This window comes from Calonectris borealis, chromosome 2 (genome assembly GCF_964195595.1).
Source record: "Calonectris borealis chromosome 2, bCalBor7.hap1.2, whole genome shotgun sequence".
Classification (NCBI taxonomy): Eukaryota; Metazoa; Chordata; class Aves; order Procellariiformes; family Procellariidae; genus Calonectris; species Calonectris borealis.
Window position 1 is genome coordinate 65449694 of NC_134313.1, and position 21444 is coordinate 65471137.

The 21444-nt window shown below is 41.6% G+C and overlaps 2 protein-coding genes across 5 annotated transcripts in view; one reads left to right on the plus strand and one right to left on the minus strand.

Moving 5' to 3' along the window:
* Nucleotides 1–6979, minus strand: part of FBXO15 (F-box protein 15) — a 29314-nt gene extending 22335 nt beyond the window's left edge. Inside the window, exons 1-2 of the mRNA XM_075142178.1 lie at nucleotides 6692–6979; nucleotides 3070–3189 (exon numbers count right to left, since the gene is read on the minus strand). Coding sequence (XP_074998279.1) covers nucleotides 3070–3189; nucleotides 6692–6801 — 230 coding nt within the window. The 5' untranslated portion in view covers nucleotides 6802–6979. The remainder of the gene's footprint in view (nucleotides 1–3069; nucleotides 3190–6691) is intronic.
* A 195-nt stretch (nucleotides 6980–7174) lies between these two features.
* On the plus strand, nucleotides 7175–20741 carry TIMM21 (translocase of inner mitochondrial membrane 21). Of its 4 annotated transcripts, none has more exons than XR_012672395.1 (8): nucleotides 7175–7600; nucleotides 8892–8954; nucleotides 9054–9151; nucleotides 10487–10560; nucleotides 13109–13214; nucleotides 13311–13481; nucleotides 15920–16018; nucleotides 19665–20741. XR_012672395.1 is itself a non-coding variant. In XM_075142179.1 (6 exons), the coding sequence occupies exons 1-6, from the start codon at nucleotides 7309–7311 to the stop codon at nucleotides 13401–13403; spliced, it is 726 nt and encodes a 241-aa protein (XP_074998280.1). In that variant the 5' UTR covers nucleotides 7175–7308; the 3' UTR covers nucleotides 13404–13795. The 4 variants fall into 4 exon arrangements, 2 of the variants coding, with proteins under 2 accessions (XP_074998280.1, XP_074998282.1); XR_012672394.1 differs by lacking the exon at nucleotides 19665–20741 and adding an exon at nucleotides 16405–16750; XM_075142179.1 differs by lacking the exons at nucleotides 15920–16018; nucleotides 19665–20741 and having other exon boundaries at nucleotides 13311–13795.
* The last annotated feature ends 703 nt before the right edge of the window (nucleotides 20742–21444 follow it).

The window sequence follows — 21444 nt, forward strand, 5'->3', positions numbered from 1 at the left end:
CCGTTAGACTTGCTGAAAACTCCAGAAATAACAATGGCAAAGAATTTTAATCCCAACCAGAGCAAAACAAAGGAGAGAGAAACTACCAGATTATAAATACACAAATCAAAACTCACCTGAAGAGTTAGTTTGCAGAGATTGGGTTCTGATTTGTCTCTCTGATCTAAAACATTTGCTTAAAACAATTCACCGCAACCTATTCAAGTAGCACAGCATAATTACGTGAAAAGCTATGGATATGCATTTTCATTAAACTTCGTTAACTTTAACCCAGTTTGACACAAAACTATCTCATTCAACTTCAGTTTCTCACTGCTTGAACCATGATTTGAACATTTAGTCCATAACCACCAGCATTTGCCAGAACTGCATACACTCAATCTCCTCCTGACTCTGGTGTCAGGTCTCAGGATGCACCAGGAGAGAAATGTCCTACTCAAACGGTGAAATCATGCTCTACCTCATCAAAATCTTCAAACCACGTGTGCTCAGGGGTCTCATACAGTTTTCATTTATGTCAACAGAAAGATGTGAACTTCAAAATAAGAGCTGAGTGGCATCTTGAAAACATTAACATTTCTGTGCATTTGTAAGGCTGCCTGAAATGCAGGTGCCAGCCTAAGTACAAGAAGCACAACATAATCTGGAGATGAGTCACTATGATTTTTGCATTAACAGACAGAAACCTCATACCCTTCAAGTAGTATCTGGTAACAGCACAGAGTTTAAAAAAGATGTATTTTATACTCTAACTTTTTGGAGCATGGTAACATCAAAATCACCACTGAAAATACAAGCTGCTGTGAAAGTCAACACCTCAGCTGTGTCTCTCGTCCATTTACTACTGTGTCACTTACAACAGCTGCTGATTTATAATACTTTATTCCACAAGCATATAGCTTTCAAGAGTAGAATGATAATAACGCCAATACTCCAAGGTTTGTATTAGAACTCAGAATCTTAGTTGCATTAACATAGAAGCGACCGTGCCAAAACTTGCACGGTTATTATGTGAAATAACTCAAACACTGTAAGCCCAAAGTAGTTAGTGCATTTATTCCAGAGAGAATTTAGAAACGATCCCTTAAAAAGCTGCAAATTAGCTAAAATAATATGCTTGATCTAGAATTCTCAACAGTAGTTTTTACAACCATATTATTTTTTCTTTGAAGGAAGCTGAAAGACAGAAAATTTTTTTTCTTTTTTCTCTTGTCTTTCACACCAAACTAACAGCATAAGAGATTGAACTGGCCATACAATGGAAAACAGAGAAATGACTACACAGGAAGCTACCAAATGTATAAAACAAAAAAAAAGAATTAATCTTTCGTGTAACGTATTCTTAGATCTTTTTTGTAGAAACGTAACTAATTTTCAAAAAGAAAACAACTTATGATTATATTGAAAGCGCCCTTTCACTGTCAAACAGGGAAGGAAATATTTACCTTGCAGCAAATACGCAGCAGCCACTTTATTCCTCCCCCTTCATCCTACTCCACCATCCTAAGCCTCTCCAAAGCAACAAGCATCAAGAGAACATCAGAAGTTTAATTCCAAATTGGCTTTTATTGAAGTAATACAATAACAATTTTTATTTTCAAGGAACAACCCATGATTTCATGATTTCCATGACAGCTACCGATGTCATCTATCTGGACCTCTGTAAGGCCTTTGACACGGTCCCCCACAAGATCCTTCTCTCCAAACTGGAGAGGTATGGATTTGACAGGTGGACTGTCCAGTGGGTGAGGAATTGCTTGGATGGTTGCATCCAGAGGGTAGTGGTCAATGTCCAGATGGAGATCGGTGACAAGTGGCATCTCGCAGGGGTCCGTATTGGGACCGATACTGTTTAATATCTTCATCAAAGACACAGACAGTGAGATCAAGTGCACCCTCAGAAAGTTTGCAGATGACACCAAGCTGAGTGGTGCGGTCCACACGCCTGAAGGACGGAATGCCATCCAGAGGCACCTGGACAAGCTCGAGAAGTGGGCTCATGAGGTTCAACAAGGTTCAACAAGGCCAAGTGCAAGGTCCTGCACCTGGGTCAGGGCAACCCCTGATATCAATACAGGCTGGGGGTTGAAGGGATTGAGAGCAGCCCTGCTGAGAAGGACTTGGGGATACTGGTGGATGAAAAGCTGGACGTGAGCCAGCTATGTGCGCTCGGAGCCCAGAAGGCCAACCGTATCCTGGGCTGCATCAAAAGAAGCATGGCCAACAGGTCGAGGGAGGTGATCCTGCCCCTCTACTCCGCTCTGGTGAGACCCCACCTGGAGTACTGCGTCCAGCTCTGGAACCCTCAGCACAAGAAAGACATGGACCTGTTGGAGCGGGTCCAGAGGAGGGCCACGAAAATTATTAGGGGGATGGAACGCCTCTCCTATGAAGAAAAACTGAGAGAGTTGGGGTTATTCAGCCTGGAGAAGAGAAGGCTTCGGGGAGACCTTATTGCAGCCTATGAGTACTTAAAGGGGGCTTATAAGAAAGGTGGGGACAAACTTTTTAGCAGGGCCTGTTGCGACAGGACAAGGGGGAATGGTTTTAAACTAAAAGAGGGTAGATTTAGACTAGATATAAGAAAGAAATTTTTTACAATGAGGGTGGTGAAAGACTGGAACAGGTTGCCCAGAGCGATGGCAGATGCCCCATCCCTGGAAACATTCAAGGTCAAGCTGGACGGGGCTCTGACCTGATCTAGTTGAAGATGTCCCTGGTCACTGCAGGGCGGGCTTGGACTAGATGACCTTTAAAGGTCCCTTCCAATCCAAACTATTCTATGATTCTATGATTTGCAAAGGAGTTGCTGAAGGCTTCATACGACTTGGAAAACCTACATACTTCATACGAACTTAGAAAAGAAAGTGAGGGAGAACCATGCCAGAAAACATTAGAAGATCAACATAGGATCACAAAGTAGGCCAGGAAAGCAAATCTTTTTTCGACTCAGAACATCTGACACAGAAATCTGCAAGGTATGAACACAGTAACTGTAAGCAGTCAAAAGATGGCTTACAGCCTGCAAGTGGTCTTCCACTCTTACTCTTAAACTAAAGACATACTCACCTCTCAATGCACAAATTCGATTTCAGTTTTATGGAAGGTGTCAAATACAGACTTTTAAATTCAGCATTTACAGTTTCAGAACATTCCACGGGCCTGGCAGCAAAGCTCCTTGACCTATTTCTAAAAAAGAAAAGCTGTTAGGAGTCACATCATCACAAAATGAAGAAATACGCATATTGTGCACACCAAGACACCATGTCTCAACTGAGACAGGATTCAGGGAATACATCACATGGTAACTCATTATTATCAGTTCACAAATTATCACCAAGTTAAAATACCTCAGATCAGGTATTAAAACTCATTATTTGAACTCATAGATGTTTCTCCTACGATTAATCTGTCACAGTAGTCAGAAGGAAATAGCGCTGGACCACCGAATCAGTTTGAATCTGGTAGAGATCCATTAACATTAGACAGCCACACCACTGTGGCCACCATAATCAAGCTCCAGGTAGGCTCCTGCAGTAAGTCAAACTCACTGATTAATCTGCTGTTTTGCAACATTACTCCAGAGATGTTTTTGAGCTGTCCAACTCTGCTAAGCTATTAAAAGATATCAAATAAAACAATACCTTGAAACTTTCCTGAAAACTGACAAGGCTCAAAAAGAATTCCCTTGACTACACAACAGAATCATATTTGAAACAAAGTTATAGTCTCATTTCAGATCTTCCCCTGCTAAAATACTTGCAGCGTTGCAAGATAAGTGTTAGTTCAACAGGCAAGACGGATATCAATGTTTTTATTGCTTATTAACACGTAACAATTGGGACAGAAATTACTTGCTCTTACTGAAGAAAGCAACTTTGCGTATTTCTAACACAAATAAATTCTTACAGTCCAACTGGCCACACACTTTTTCCCAGATTTCTGATAGTAAGAACTTTGTAAGCAAATACTATTATTAAACCACACAGAAATATTCAGATGGAGTTTCAGTCTTAATCAAATCCTCACACTTCATACCCACTGATGCCACAGACCAGGCAGAGCTCCCTATATACTCTGTTAGTGATGGTTTATATTGGCAGCTGACTTTCCAACACCTGGTCAATCCAACCCTGGCTTTCTAAGCAACCAATCGATCTTGGGGAAAAAAAAATCCAATTTTGAAGTAGATGGGTACCATCTACATTTAATGCACACTGTTCTTGATTTAAGATTGGTTTATGCTCGAAGAAAAAATTGTCAACTGTGCTATGTAAAAAAAATCCCTGAAGTTTTACTGGGAATTGTTATAAGCATAGCACAAAAAGACATGCACATTTCAGCTTGGGTGGCAATCTCTGAGACACTAACAAAATTAACAACTACAAAAAAGTAACTTTATATCAAATACACCCTGAAGGGCAAGCAAGTGTTTACTCTTGTATTATTATCAAGAAGTACACTTAGGTGATAAGATGAGGCTGTAACAAACTGCATTTTTCAAAAGCCATTCATTAAAGGGATTTAGAGACACAAGTCCTGTTCAACAGCAGTGGAACTACCACTTTTGTATCTTTCTGGGCATCACGTCCCAGGCTATTCCACCCTGTGTCTATGCTGAAGGCACAAAGATACCTAATTTAGGCATACCCTACAGTGACATACCCACACAGACTCCAGGTACAGGAGTAATTCAGATCAGGAGCTGGATCCTGGATTTTGCAACACACTTTACCTGGTACAAGCATAACCTGCATTGCCTGTATTCAGTCCTTCTTGCTCTCTTTTTAACCACTCCTTGCATCCCCCTCTTCTTCAGAAGGAATTTCTGAAGTAAAAGAAATGTTGCCTACACATGCCTTGAAAACTTTTACATAGTATCTACCACTTTTGTAAGCTTCATTTCAAAAAAAGTACTTAATTTTTGCATCTTCCAAAACAAAAATATTCTCAAGGTATGAAGAAACAACAGCAAAACTGTTGCATAAACTATTTTTCAAGTATTGTGTATACTAAGATTTGAAATTAGTATTAACAAAATGCTTTTACACCGCATTGACAAAGCTTGCCTGCCCAAGTTAAAAATCAATTAACTTATTGTTATTATTGTTATTAGTTATTCCCCCTCTTTAGAGACTTCTAGTAACAACTGAGATGCTCTTGCTTAGAGGCACAACCACCTCAATTGCTATTTCATTAGCTTTCAATTTGTGGGACTTGGTTTTGTACCAGTATTTTCACTTTCATACCCTGTAGTACTTGCAACATGACTATTGCTTTTTTGCTGGTCAGGGAACAAACCTATTTCAAAGAATGTATAGAAAGTTGTAAGTAGTGACAAAACCTGTCTCCTTCTCCAAATGTTAAAGCATACCTGGGGATAAACAGAAATGACAGTAATGTTTTGATATCTTTTTTTTTCCTCAGCTAACAATTCCAAAGTCTTTTGAAAAGGTGGGTATTATCCATTCCATTTACAGGTTAAAAAAAGGGGGGGGGGGGGAGGGGTGAAACAGCTATGAAACCCAAGCTTGTACAAATGGGTGAGCAGAAAAACCGGCTTTCTCAACTTTGCTTCCAAGATTGGTGCTTTAAATTTCTGGAAGCTGAACCTGTACTATAAGAATTAAGCTAATCACACCTTCCCCAGCTAAATCCTACCATTTATTACAAAGGCCTAACTACCCTGAACATACAGAGATTAGCCACTATGCTAGCTAGTACTTTGTAGACAGGCTACTGCTTACTACACTACCTCCTCTAAGCTCAAGCACATACCCAAGTTTAAGCCCCGCTACCCAGACAGAAAACAGCGCGTTAAACCTAGGCCTTCCCTACACCTGGAAATGCCTGTGTTTCCTACCGCAAGGCCCATCACCTCTACAAAGACATCCCCCTCCATAGGGCCAGGGGGAGGAGAGCACTACGGCCATGAGAGAGCAGGCCCGAGCTGTGGCAGTTTGGAGCTGGAAAGCAGAGCCTGAGGCGGGTGGGTTTCCCTGAGGAGCAATGGGAGTTAAGGGAAAACAACAAACTACCCCCCACGGACAAGGCGACAAAGGACGAGCAGGCAGCTCTGGGGCGGCAGAACCCCGCTCGAAGCTCCCCAGCGGCCTCTCCTCAGGCCGGGCAGGGAGACCGTTACCTGGGCCCGGCGGCTCGGCCGGGCCGAGGGGTGGCAGCGACAGCAGCAGGGGTAAAAGGCCGCAGCGGCCCAACCTCGGCAGCACCAGGGGGAGCCGCCGCCGCGCTGCGCCCGTACTGCCGCAGGGCCCTGCCGCGGCCCGTCGCCATGGCGAGCTCCGCCATGGCCACCCTCGCCCCGGGACAGCGGCCTCGCGCCGGGCGGGGGGGGAGGGGGACTGCCGCCTCCCGCGTGAGGCCGCGGGGCGAGACGGCGCCCAGCCCGGGAGAGGCGGCGCCCGGCAGCGCTGCCCTGGGGGAGCAGGCAGGCACCCGCGGCGGGCCCCCCGTGCGCCGGAGCAGGCGCCGAATACACCCAGCGGGATGGACGCGGGTTAGGACCGCTGCGGGGCTGGACTGGCTTCCCGCGGCACCCCGGGGGATGAGCGCCCCTTGCCGCGCCCGCCGCGGCTGCGTTGGGTTCCCAAGCAGTCGGGCGTGGGGCACGCGGAAAGCGTTACTACACCGGGGAACGGCAGCGACTCCCGCCATGAGCCCCTGTCAGGACCTCCGACCGGCGCTACAGCGAGCTCCGCGCCGGTGCGCCGTTCCCCGGGAAGCCGGAGCAACGGCCTCCTCCGGTGCTCTGGTCTCCATTCGCGGAAACGTCAACTGCATCGCTTTTACGCGCCTATGTGCGCAAGGTCAAAAAACAATTTGAAAAAAAAAAGCAGCTTAAAAAGGGGGACCGGGACCGGGGGCGCACGACGCCGCGGACAGCTCCCACCGTTCAAGGGCCAGCGGGTCCCCGCCCCGCGAGGGCGGGCTGTGGCAGCGCTCGGCATGGCAGTCGCTGTGCTGATCTTGCTGCGAGCCGTTCCTAGCGGCGGGCGCAAGAGGGAGCCGGTTCAAACTACCGCTCCCAGGGCCCGCTGCTGCTTCCTTCCCCGCCACCCCCATGATTTCCGCCGGGGCAATGGCGAGCAGCGGCTGTCGGCGGGTGAAGGGTAATGGCGGCTCCTGACCTGTAGCACCGGCCGCAGAGCCGCGCTCGGGGCGGGAGGCTGCCCTGACTCTTCCCCGAGGGCTCCCCCGGGAGAACGGTGGCGAGCGGCAGAAGCTTTGCCTTTCGCTCGGCTGCTTCCGCCGTACTTCAGTGAGGGCGCTTGGGAGCCGTGCCCCGGCATGCTGCCCGCCTCCCTTGGGCGGGCGGGGCAGCGCGGCCAGCGGGTGCGGGCCTCCCTGGGGAGGTGGCTGCTCGCTCCCCCTGGCTGGGCGCTGCCGGGGCCGGGGCCCTGCCTGAGGTGGCTGCAGCAGCCCCCCCGCAGGGAGCCCGCCCCTCTGTTCCGGGCCGCCCGGCAGAGCATCGGGACGCGCGCCGGGGGGCTGAGAGCCGAAAAACCTGGCGATAATGGCAAACACGTGTCCGTGCAAAGGCATCGGAGGGAAGAAACTCTGCTGTCGGCTGCTCAGAGAGGTAAGACGGGCTGTAGTCAGTCACTCGTGGGTGCGAATACTGAGCACTGCTCAAAGAGGCTGGCACGGAGAAAATTACTGCTGCGGTTGAGATTTTAGAGCCCCCAAACTCGGGAATTGAAAAAAAAATTACAATTCTCAGAAAACCAACAAGCCCTTTTCTTTTCACATCGTGTTGTTTGCAGCAGTTGATACATTTCAGTGTATGCATTGCACAAGCAGAACAGAAATTACATGGCTTCTTCCAAACAGCTGGTTGATTTAGTGTGTAGGTCACATCAGGGATAAGATGAGGTAGCCTCTCATTTCCCTTTTCAGAAGGAAAACCTATCACACACAACCTGTCTCAATGCTGTTAAAACAAGTTTACTTCCAGCAAAATTGTCTAAGCTCGACATGTGGGTGCTAGTTTTTTTATAGGACGGCTCTCACTTTGGTTGGTCTCATTCACTTCAGTGAAAAGTGGTTACTACGTAATTAACCTCAGAAATTCTAAGTGCTTTGAAAAGGTTTATGAAAAACATCTTCAACTGACTAGAAGACTGCAGGAAAATGGTTATTAAAGTTTCCTCAGTAACTTGTAATTCATTGAAAGGCACACCTTGTCGCTTAAACAAATCAGTAGTCTCTTTCCAAGTTCTCAAAAATACTTTGTAACAGAGAATCTCATATGACTTTTTTTGGAGTGTATACTGACACTTTTGTTAGCATATTAGATCAAAACTAATAGATAAAAACTAATCAGATAAACTGCAGTTGACAGTCTTAATAAATAAAATACATATTTTGGTCTAATATCCCTTCTTTTTATTGTTCACTTGATTGAGAATTCATAAAATCAGTTATTTTCAGTCACTGTGTGCCATTTATAAGCTTATGCTTTTTTATTTTTACTTCTCCCTTTCTTTGCATAAGGATTGCAATGATTGTGGGTTTATATGGTAGCTTGAATACTGCAGTGCTAAATACCTCATTAGTTCTTAAAAAAACTAGCTCTCATGTACATGAAAAGTAGCAATAAGTGCTATTCTGAGTCTTGAAAACATCTAGTAGGAAAACAGAAAATAATAAGGCTTAATACAGAGATGTAAATATGTCCTGTACAACATAAGAGACATTCCATGGTTTCTTGCTTTTAGTGATGAAGCATTATGGAAGCTGTTGTTAGAATTTTATCTTCTGCCAAAATGTTACTTGAGCTGCAGACTAAGAAAAGAGCATTTATATAAGAAAGCTGTGCAACTCTTACTATCCAAGAGTGTAACTCCTGCGTTGTTTTCTGTCTATTTCAGTGAAAGAAGCTGGAAGAGACTTTACCTATTTTATTGTGGTGCTTGTTGGAATTGGTGTTACAGGTTATTTTTAAAAATTATATTCATTATCAGAAGACTCTTTTCGTTAATTCCATCTGGTTTGATTAGTTTTCATTCCGTTTGCTGTTGTTTCTGTTACAGGTGGTTTGTTCTATGTGATTTTTAAAGAGCTATTCTCTTCTTCTAGTCCAAGTAAGATCTATGGAGATGCCTTGGAGAAATGCAGATCTCACCCTGAGGTTGGTTTTTGAACCTTAGTCATAAGTTTATGTTTCTCAGTAGTTACTGTCTCTCTTTAAGTCAAAAGTTTGCACAAGGAATCTCACAAGCAAAGCTACAGGAAGACCTGCGTGGTGCTTAGCAGGCAAACACCAGCAGATCTGCCTGTGCTTTTAGCTGGCCAGAGGTGGGTCAGCTCCAAATTGGAGCCTGTATTAGGACAAGTTAATGCAAGCACCGAGCCTGAGTGAATTAGCCTGCTAAAAGCCAAGTTAAGTGAGTGTACCACAGCACAACAACTGATGCAGCAACAGTCTCTGCCCTTTCAGCGCATGTGTTTGTGTCTTCATACAGAAAGTCTTATAGACATACCCAAGTGCCTACTAAATGTAGTAGGAGTTCTGCCAGTCAGGGAGGCAACTGGTCCCACTTAAGTTTTGTAGATCTAGCCTGCTGCCTTTCCTCAGCACAGTTTTTCTGTTGTGACACTTCACTAGGGTTCTGTCATTCTGCAAAGTATCCAGGAATTTAAACTCTTCATTTGAAACATGATTAGCATTCCTGTGGCTAATGGGAAAAGAGAAAGAGAACAGTTATGTGATCACACAGTCACATAAGATAACTAGATGTAAACAAAAATCAATCTAAAACTAGATTTTAAAAATCTCTACTTCAGGCAAAACCAGAAATGCATGGAATAACTTTCAAACAAGGTTGCCACTGATGCCACTGAGGATAACTTAGAAGTGAAGTGACAGGTTGTCACTAGAATAAAAATGAACACTGCTTTGGAAAAAGTTTGTAGAATTAAAACTTCTCTGCAGTACTTATACAGTAAAATCTAACCATGTTTAAAGTAAGTTTAAAACTAGGTTAATTTGATCTGGCTTTACAGATCTGGAAAAAAAAATCATTGAATTTCTTAAACAGTAGTGTTTTTTAGATAACATGAAGGGGAGTGCATTTGCATTTTAAACTTTGAAACATTCTCTTGGAGGAGACGAGCAAATATTTCATGCTTTTTTTTCCTTTTTACACAAAATGTCAGTAAAGAAGAAAATATACAGTAAGAAGAGAGATTAAAATGTCATAATCTCAGAGGACAGTATAAATGGAAGATATTGGTAGGATTTATTTTAGACATTTAATATGTGACTGTAAAGAAAAGCAGTGAAATACAGAGGAATTTTCCTTATACTGTTTTCTTTCATAAACTCTTCTATTCTTGACACATCAGGCTCCCAAAGGGCATTTTGTTGAAAGAAAATGCATTCACAGCAGGGGCGTGAGCTGATACTGGAATATCTGTTTGAATGTGATACTTTCTGACAACTCAAACCTCTTTTCTCTTGTAGATAATTGGTGTTTTTGGTGAATCCATTAAAGGTTATGGGGAGGCAACAAGAAGAGGAAGACGACAGCTTGTCAGGTGCCCTTTGGTGTTTGCCCCATGCAGACACTAGATTTTGCACAGCAAATACATTTTGGATCACATCATAGCAAGTTAGATCTAGATTAATGAACTGTATGTGATGTACCCTGCCACTTCTGAGTGAAAATGAAAGCAGTTTTTTGCAATACCTCTTGTGTGGCACATACCACTAAGCACACTGCACATAGAATATAAAATGGCAATTCTGAGTGCCTCAAAACAAGCAATGGTCAGCACGGTAAACATAGAGCTGGTTTCTCCAAAAAATAGGACAAGTCTGAAGAGAGTAGTACAGAGGCCTAGGCTCTGGGAGCAGGGATCTGATTGAAGTTTACAGTCTGAAACCCTCAAACGGAGTGAAATTGTTATTTGAAAAATTGTTCTTTGAGAGTTTTTCTCCTTTTGAAGCAGTAGTTGTTAGCAGGCCAGAAAGAGCAGGAGGTACTAACTTTCAGACTTTGAAGAACCCAGCTTGCTCTGTTTAAAGCTAGGCTGGGTCTGACTGTACAGGTTGTAGTCACTGCAGTGACTATTGTCCCGAGCTGATATGCAGTATCGACTGCCCATTTCTTACATTGCTTTTTGGTACTTGAGGCCACATCTCTACTGTGTCTGTAACAGAACATCTCTCACCTAAACCTTTCATAAGTGTGCCTATTTATTATTCTCCTTTTGAGGGAAACAACAGAACTAATTCTTAGAAAATGTAAATCCTTCCTGCATTATAACGCCATAGGGGCTTTGTCTTTATTGGGTTCTTTGACTTGAATTTATTCAAGGAGGTTTCGTATAGGGTGGGACACATAAGCCCAGATACATGACCTGAACCATGAATTTGAGAGGTTTTTTTTCTGGAGGAAGGTGATTTTTACTGGTGAAATTTTATCTTTTCACCAGACTGTGAAAAAGTGTTTAAAGTGGAGCTGCTAAGTGAAAAGGATGTGCACAAAAGTTTCAAGCATCTGTCTGTAAACCAAACTATGTAAATACGTAAATGTACTATCAGCTTTCCTAGTATTTAATTTCCATAATTTTGAAAGTCCAGTATTTTAAATAAATTTTTGAGCTGAGGACTTTGGAAGATTGTAGTGTTTGTGTCTGCAGTATAAGGATGACCTTAAATATCTCGAAAAAGTACAGATTTTTTTTGTGTGTATGAACACCTTGAATGTGATTTTACTGCAGTAAGGCTCATCATTCATCTTTGTTCTCTGTAACCCATCACGTCATCTTAAACTGTATTGGAAGTTTAATTCACAGTGTGTATCTGGGCACGACTGATGGAAACAAGAGCTTGGTAGCATACAGCAGTTAGTAATTTCTGTAGGAAACATCAAGTGGCACCGGAACTCTAGTTTGATCATTAGTTTCTGGAAGTGGTCATTTTGAAAGTGACGTGGCCTTTCTATTTATCTATTACTATTATTGAGCATAATCTAACTCCGGTCTAAATATCAGTATTTAGGTTGGAGATCTGATATCAGTGCTAACGTTACACAACTTCAGTAGAAAAAAATTATTGCCAAAATAAGTAAAGCATATAGTAAAACTGTAATAATTAAGTTGACAAAACATTCTTTGTGTCTTTTGGCTTGGTAACTTAGTTTAAGTGCCTAAAAATCCCCTGGCAGTCTTGGTGGTGTGGTTACTCCTGTCTAGATGTTAGGCTCTGAATCTGGGCGTTCTTTAGGATAAATACAAGGAAATTCCAGAATCTTCAGCCATTGGATTACTGTTGGGTTTTGAGGGGAGGACTGGGGTGAGGACATTTAAGCACTTCATCTGTTAATCCTCAACTGCTAATTAGTTCTTTCTTCTAATTCCACTATTTATTATATGCTCACAGTAAAGCTTGGGAAGAGCAGTAGAGAAGGAACCCGTGGTAGCATAAGGACTGCATCGGAATACACTTCGTCACAAAATAGTTAAGCAGCTTCTCTAAATCATAGAATGGCTTGGGTTGGAAAGGACCTTAAAGATCATCTAGTTCCAACCCCCCTGCCATGGGCAGGGACACCTTCCACTAGACCAGGTTGCTCAAAGCCCCATCCAGTCTGGCCTTGAACACTTCCAGGGATGGGGCAGCCACAAATTCTCTGGGCAACCTGTTCCACTGCCTCACCACCCTCATAGTGAAGAATTTCTTTCTTACATCTAATCTAAATCTACCCCCTTTCAGTTTAAAGCCATTACCCCTTTCCTATCACTACATGCCCTTGTAAAAAGTCCTTCTCCAGCTTTCTTGTAGGCCCCCTTCAGGTACTGGAGGGCTGCTATAAGGTCTCCTCGGAGCCTTCTCTTCTCCAGGCTGAACAACCCTAACTCTCTCAGCCTGTCTTCATAAGGAGAGGTGCTCCAGCCCTCTTGTCATCTTCATGGCCCTCCTCTGGACTCGCTCCAACAGGTCCATGTCCTTCTTATGTTGGGGGCCCCAGAGCTGAACGCACTTTGAATTTGAAGAAGATAAAATTTGAAGTTTAACTAGCATATAATATGTATCCTTGCCGGGTGGGTTGGTTTTTTTGTTTTCTTTTGCTGTTTTTAGTCACATTGAATACGTAAAGGATGGACTGAAACATATGCGTTTGAAGTTCTATATTGAGGGCTCTGAACCAGGGAAGCGGGGAACAGTCCATGTGGAAGTCAAAGAGGTATGTACAATTGCTTGATATAGCTGACAAGCTTAATCTTAAAATTTAAACTACCAAAGAGAAAAAAAACAGAGCCTGAAATTGTTTTCCTTGCAGAATCCTGAGAGAGGAAGATTCGAGGTCCGCTACATATTTGTGGATGTTGACACCTATCCTAGAAGAACCATTGTCATAGAAGACAACAGATAGCCAGTGATCAAAGTTGCCACCTCATCTCACTGAGTATTGGATGATAGTGGTGTAGCAAGTCTACACATGAATTGTTTGGTATTCTTGATTGTATCTTGCAGCTTTGGGGTTGTGTTACAGGACATAGCCTCTCAGGACCTCCATTAAGGTCTTTTGTAATAACAGATACAGGATTTGAAGCGAAGCCAATGAAAAATAATAGAGCCATCACTTATGACAAATAGTTTTGACATAGGAAAATAATGGCTCATAATAAACAGTTTAATGCTGGATAATACTTCTACACACCTCAAAACTGAGTCTTCCGAGATTTTAGGTTTGGGTGGGGACCTTTTTGTCTTCCTTTGCTTGGATTTCCCACTAGCACTGCAATAAAGAAAGTGGTACTTCAATTGTAGACAAACTCACTGTTTTCATTCTGGATGCTTTTGTGTAGATAAGAAGATAAAATAAGAATGTATTTTAGTGATGCAAAGGGGATCTAGCCCAAAGGCATGTAAGAATATGGATTATGGAGACACACATCCATGGCAAATGACTGAAGATAAAGACTTCAATATTGATACCTTCTAAATAGATTAACAGCACACAGATCAGCAGTACTGTCTGCCCCTTCCAAAGTTTGCCATGCTGCTCTGCTAACTAATGACAGTGTTGTAGCTGCTCAGCACTGCCTACAGTTTTTCCATTATCTTCAGATTCATATAAGTTTACCAAAACTCAAAAGCTCAACTCATGACCAAATTTCTCACCTGGGTTTCTTCCTTAGTGCAACATGGCAGATAGCAAGCATGACCCTGTGTATTAATAATCAGACTCGGTCGTGCCCATCTGTCAAGCAGCACCAACCAAAAAATTTCAAGCTTTAGCTTCTTACGTTTAACCACTTTCTAAACACCAACTAATGCATTTTTCTGTAGTTACCCATCATATGTTACGAGCTTTTTAGTTCACTAGTTAATTATCCCTACATTAAGCACACGCTGATGTTCAGTTATCAGCCCTTATTATGAGTTCATTTAATGGTACCTTTGGACTGTTCTAAAATTCATACAATATTCCCTTGTACAATGCCACAAATACCATATATAGACCTTTAGTAATACTTTTCCGGACTTTAGCTGTCCTGTTCATCTGTCTCCTAATAATCTTATTTGCGTAATCATAACAACTAAACGTAATACTTTGTTAGACCTGGATAACTTTGCTTTATATTAAGCACTACAACCGTGACTTCAGTCAGATCCTCATATTGTTTGAAAGTATTCAATGAAGAGGAATCACGCACGCATCCCAGTTTGTGAGCAGAGTAACCGCACGTTACAGCAGAGCAGCTGCCAATGTCAATCTGTGTTAAACTGCAAGGCGTTTTGGAGTTTCTACACTCTATACAATATAACTGACTTCTACCGTGCAGGCCAAAGGGATTTTTACAAAACTTTGAACGTCAGTTGAGACTGACCATAGTGATTTCATATCCATTAGTTTCAGCAGAGTTATAAATCTGTCTGTTTTCTTTCATCCCTCAATGGGTGCTTGCCAAGACTAACAAGCCCACAATTTTACACATGGTCAAAAGCTATGGAAGTCTCTGTCAGTGGCTCCCTGTTTTAAGTATGAGAAATGGTTGAGATGCTTGATATATTGCCACAAAGTAACTTTGATAAGTTTTTACCTACAGGTATTGACATCATTAATGTCCATCTGGAAAAGTGTCTTTAATTAATGAAAGCAATTGACTCCCGTTGGTCTTCATGTTATTTTCTTGAAAGCAGTAGAGTCAATAACACCTAATGGCTTGTGCTTATGACTCGTCCCAATTCCTAGTGTTACGCTTGCCAAAACTTTTGTTTCAGAAGACATTTTCAAACCAACCTAATTGATTTATAACCCAGTAAAAAAAAGAAATCTGAGGCTCTCGTTTCATTGCAACTTGCTGCAGTACTGATTGACAGCATTACATACCACCTTTACCTGCCACTTCTTATGTCCAGTTGCTATAAGCACGTGTCATACCATCGCGGTTACTGAAAACCACCTTTGCAAGGGTTTTGTCATGAATGCAAGATGGAGCAGGTTTGTCAGAGCCCCTCAGAAATTTTGCAAGCTGTATAAGTTTATAATCTAATACTAAGATTACTAGCCTTAAGCACATACTATACCTGTAATCATTTTTCACCTTTTTACAAAGCAAGACTATATAAAAACACACAGTTTAAACTAGAAAATGTAATACGATTTTTTCCCGCCCTTTATGAGTTTCTACCATATCAAGCTGCCTGAAAGCCATTGTAAATCTCCATGTCAACAACAGAACTGACAGGCTAGTTTTTTTCCTGTAACTCTGCATCCCAGCTTTGCTTTCTTACTAATCCAGCTGTGGCTTGTTTTCAGTGGACTTCACTGTGGAGAAAGGAGGACTTCCTAAAGCAAGATGTAAAAACCATTTTTTTATAGTAAATGGTATAGGTACAGCAAAGAGGCCAGCCGTTAGGTTTATTTTTGTCTTGTTTTAGAGCCTTATTTGCGCTGAAGAAAGAAACTGTCAAGACCAGAAACGTTCTGGGAAGGAAAAGATGATGACCTCACATAATGATGTTTTTCCAACAGTGAAGGTACGTGAAATTCTATGTCAGGCTTGTGGTAAAACAGCAAGAATTGGCCATTGAGGTTAATGTGTATGTTTGGCTTCAGCTTGAGAAGACAAAGAATTTGATTATTTGCAACCAGATTTATTTATGTCTTTTTTTTCAGTAGCAAGGACTTCCTAACATACATAGAAATATAATGTATTTCAAGGGTTGTGTGAAAGAACTGTGTATTTGGAAATCAGATCCCTGGTTGTTTGGTCCCTTTGAGACATCAGAATAGAAGTTTTTAAAGTTGTCTGTAAAGCTGTCAGTACCATAGTTTTTGCACTAAGTGCTCTTGTCATACTTTGGCATTTGTGTCAGGCCTCAATATCGTGCTCGCTAGCTGGGAATAAATGCTACAATTACAGGTGTCAGGAGAAGTCTTAGCAAAGTCAACCTAATGATTCTTGGCAACCAGTCCAGACCTGTATGAGAAAAATGGAGGCAGACCAAAACTGGCAATAAGGAAGAAGCACAAGTATAATTTGAAAGGCACAGATGGATGTGGAGTTGTCCACAATGCAACTGACCTTCACAATTTCTCCATGATGCTATGACTGTCTAAAAGCAAAGTACAAACCTCTGTTTTATACACTGCTTTTCAAGAAACTGGAGAATCCAGAGACACAAGTCAGGGGATTACTTTCAAGCTTAGTTTTGGTTTGGGTAGCCCCAATATGACAGGGTTATAAATAAAATGTTTCTCATCCTGTACTTGCATGGAGTGCACTGTTGTCATTTTCACAACTTGTCTTTCTCCTGTGGAGTTGCAAGAAAGCAGGTGGGTGAGCACGCTTGCTCAAAGCAGCAGGATACACAGCCGTAGTGGCACCCTCCATACACTTCGTAACAAACAAAACGTCTCACAGGCTGGAAAAAAGCTGCAGTGGAGGAGTATATCTTATGTAAATCATCTTTGTATATCATCCTGCTTTGTAAATAGCAGAATACTAGAGAGGTAGGATAATATTTTGCTTCTAAAAAGTGGAAAAAAACGATTGCCATTATAAATGTAAAATTATAATTATCTCCAGGAACTGCTAATTGCTCATTCCTAACTAAAGCTCTTTTATTTTGTTGGAGTCCAAGGAACATAGCAAGTCAGTCAGTCTCCTTCCTGGTGGGAAGGGGTACAGAGCCGCCTCGGGGTGCCTTCAGTCACCCTCTTTGCTGAAGCTGCGTTACGCACCTGGTCATGGTTAGGTCTAAAAGTTACTCACAGACTAGGGGAGCTGGAACACTTGCCGCCCTACCTCTGACAATCTCCTTTCCTCTTGGCCGCCTCCCTCAACATCACCACCCCCACAGAGAAAAGGGAGAAAGTCCTCAGTATCTGTAATTAGCTTCTGACATTCACATATCTAGAGTCAGTGACATGGGCTGTGCCCCTGGGTGAATTGTAACACAGGTGGCCTTTTTACCACGCAGTGCTAGTTACTCTCCTGTTGGCAAAAGGCCACATAAGCGGACAGCATCTTTAGCTCCTGTAATTTCAGGAGAACATTTGGTATTTCCCTTAAAGCTGCCTTTTCTGTGGAATAACTGAAATGCCCAAGAAGTAGTGTACTCCACCAGTATGCTTTGTTTTCAAGCCGTTACCAAAATGCTAGCTAAATGCAACAGTAAGAGAGATGGGCATACACGTACAAAATGTTCAGGAGGCCAAACGGTAGTGAGATCTTCACTGGTGTCTCTTTAAGAAAACTATGTAGCCTTAAATATCATTACTTTCAAAATGTTCTGAAAAACACAATATTCCATTTCAACTTCTCTCCTTTCCATCTTGTCTATCTCTAGAAGCAGCGTTTATCAGGATGTGTCCTCAGTCCATAAAGTGCTCCTCATGATTTTTTTTTACTGCCTACATCACCTCACTAGCTAAACAGATATGCAAGGGTATTTTTCTTTATATTTCTGGAATGGGGGGACATAGCTCTAAAGGAAATAACTTTTCCTGCTTTGTGAAAAAGCTGACAATATACTTAATAAAATGAAGGCAAAATAAAAGAAGTAGCAGAAGAAATCCACGTTTACCTGGGCTTAGATATATTAGCGTTCTTAATTTGGACAAATGACAAATACAAGGCTCAAATGCTTTCAAATCTCAGTGGAGGAAAGCTTTTGGGAATCCTTTTTCTAGTAAAATCTCTTCAGTGAAGAAAAAAAAGGAACTTCATAGCTTGATTTATTGTCCTCCTCCTAGCTAGATACCTATCACCAGCAAGATTATTTAACCCCCATGAGATTTCAAGGGTATTAAAGTTTTATATGTATGTAGGTTGGCTGCAGAAAAATAAGTTAAATGGCTGTCGCTAACATAGCAAGAACTAGTGGGAACTAGTTACTTCTTTTCGTATTCCTTGTGAGGCTGAAGTTCTGTCAGTCCCTATGGACCAAGCTGGGATCTGTGTTAAAAAATTATTTTCTCCAATCCTGCTTAAAGCAAGCAAATATATGGGGACACCTTCATCAACATTAGGTGAAGATTAGTCCAGCAACACGTGGTTTGGAGAACGTTGATCTCTACTGTGGTACTGTTGCGGTTTAACCCGGCAGGCAGCCCAACACAGCCACTCGCTCACTCCCCTCCTCGCCCCGCAGTGGGATAGGGGAGAGAATCGGGGGAAAAAAAAGTAAAATTCGTGGATTGAGATAAAGACAGTTTAATACAGAACAGAAAAAGAAGGGGTAATAATAATAATAATAATAATAATAATAATAATGATAATGATAGAATATACAAAGTGAGTGATGCAAAATGCAATTGCTCACCACCCGCTGACCGATAACCAAGTAGCAATTGCTACTTCCTGGACCACGCCTTTTATTTATATACTGAGCATGACATCATATGGTGTGGAATACCCCGTTGGCCAGCTGGGCCAGCTGTCCCAGCTGTGCTCCCTCCCAGCCTCTTGTGCACTTGGCAGAGCATGGGAAGCTGAAAAGTCCTTGACTAAAGGGCACTTAGCAACAACTAAAAACATCAGTGTGTTATCAACATCCTTCTCATACTAAATCCAAAGCACAGCACTAGGAAGAAATTCAACCCTATCCCAGCTGAAACCAGGACAGGTACCAATTTACCTCGTGGTAGCTTTGCACTGGAGGAGAATGACTGCATTCACTGAGTTTAAACATAATGTTTTAGAATGCCCCTGTTGTAATTTTGAAGACTGTTAGCCTAGATTGTTCCTTAAAAAGTTGTCCCTGCTTCACTGGATCATTGTGCTACCAGTGAGCCGTGCAGAGCTCCTTCTGCATGGCAAGGAGCTCAGACTGCTCCGTCCTCTCACTGGATGATGCTTGGCTGGGGGGAAAACAAAGTAACTGGAAGGTTCAGTTTCACCTTTCAGTAAACACAAGCAATAAACATTTCAGTGTTTCCTTTTTAAAGCTCTTTCCTCTTTTTCTCTGGGAAAGCACAAAATTATAGCATACGCCAGTTACTTTCTGATGTAAAACTGTCATGTTATTGTTACTAAAGCTGTGGAAAAAGAATAACTGACAGGAAGTCAGTTCAATACAATAACATTTTCATGGAAATTAAACGTATTTTCTAGAGTTAAGTTTTGATCGTTGCAGAATTAATAGATATACATATGCTCAAACCCCTGTTCTCCTTTAGGAAATGAAAATATGTCACTCACCAGTGAAATACTGTTTTTCCAGAAACGTTGAATGGCAGTCTACTCAAAATGTATTGGAGGTAGATGTGCAACTTGGTCTTAACTTTCCCGTCTCTGCCTTCATTTTTGTGGATGCCAAAACTTGTGTGTATAAGATAGGCAGCCAACATCCTTAGACCTGGTTTGTGGGAATAATAATGTCACTCTGTTATTTACATGACCTCTGTTTGAGTCTAGGTCCTGTGTATACTTGCTGTATTGTGATAAAAAAGAAATATACCTTCAGGAAATTAATTTTGTGAAAACTTTAAAATATCAAAAAATGACTACTCTTTTACTAAGCTCCAGTAAACAGGAGGTCATACAAAGAAAATGGAATTTTAGACAGGGAAAGAAAAATGTTGTTGTGCATAACTGATTGAGTTTTAAAATCACCTTGATGCATAAATAATTCCAGCACGGAAATCAAGTTTCAACAACCGATTCAGGCAATGGAGTCATGATCTTGGGAATGGTTGCAAATAAAGGCATGTCTGATACAAGAAACTTCAACAAACTCACTTAACAAGCAGAGAAGACAGGAATGTGCGTAAGCCAATTATTGTATCACATGCCAACTGAAGAAATAAAAAAGACAGCAGAGATGTGCTGGGGGTTTTCACAACTATTTTCAATCCACTTTGTTCTCAGCCTCATCTCACTACCACAAGAGATGCCATTCATCCTAATACTCACGGGACTATTCCAACATGTAAATTATCAGCAACCTAACCTGTTCAAGATTAGGTCCAAAAAACATTGAGGGCACATTTTGAGTCAAAGCCCACTTTTAGCGTTCATTACAGCCTGTAAACTGATGGAAATACATAAGGAAAGCACAAAGATTTAAAAAAGAAAAAAAAAGATTAAAGGATAAAAAGTTTCAAGGAGCAAGCTTAAAGACGAGAGTAAGGGCTCATGACTGGCTTCTGTATATGGGGTTGGGAAGTCTGCTTGAAGATCTAGAATACAGTTGGCACTGGAATAACAGATAAATTTGAAAGCAAAAAGATCTCCCCCCCTCTTTTTTTTTTTTTTTTAAAGAAAGGCCTTATCCCCAGAGAGATGTTCACTTGCTCAGAATAGAGAATAATAAAACTCCAGTGCAAATTCTCTTTGGGCAGCTGGGAAGGTATATCATTATGATATAATATACCAAGGAGTATGAAACAATGATTCCAAAAACCTGTACTGTTAATAATTGAACAGCAGGAGTATTTGATAGTTTTTCTTAGGAAGTTCTCAGGGGTTTTTTATTCTGTATGTGTTATGTAAAATAATCTATAGGAATTATGGAAGAATGTGAATTAATACCATCCTGTATTTAAATTCAGTATATTTAGATTTTCTTAATAATGATATATAGTTAAAAGTTGAAAACGTAGCAAATATATTTTGCAAGTAAAAGGAAAGAAAAGGAAAAAAAATTAAAAAGCTTGTCTGGAAGTCTTGTGGTTGTCCTAGAAGGAATACATTTGATTGCCTTCATCTCGTACAGGTCATCAAGGAACTGTTGTTACTCGACAAATAAAAGAACTAGCACAAGTACCTGTTTCAGTAAAGCAGTTCAGTTTGAAAGGCCTCTGTTTGCTGTGGATCAGATAAAGGTTTATATCTTCTCAGTGTTCAGTATCAAACTACTACGCTTCATTTTAAATATCCACATAAAAAATAATACCAGTTATGGAAAAAACATAGTAAGTAAGCTTATAATTATTTACATAAAGGAGATGACACAGT

Excerpts from the sequence above, each read along its gene's own strand:
- TIMM21 (XM_075142179.1), top strand. The coding sequence starts at position 7,309 with ATGCTGCCCGCCTCCCTTGGGCGGGCGGGGCAGCGCGGCCAGCGGGTG. Across the intron at positions 9,152-10,486 it reads AATGCAGATCTCACCCTGAG|ATAATTGGTGTTTTTGGTGA; the intron begins GTTGGTTTTTGA and ends TTTCTCTTGTAG. Across the intron at positions 13,215-13,310 it reads TCCATGTGGAAGTCAAAGAG|AATCCTGAGAGAGGAAGATT; the intron begins GTATGTACAATT and ends TTTTCCTTGCAG.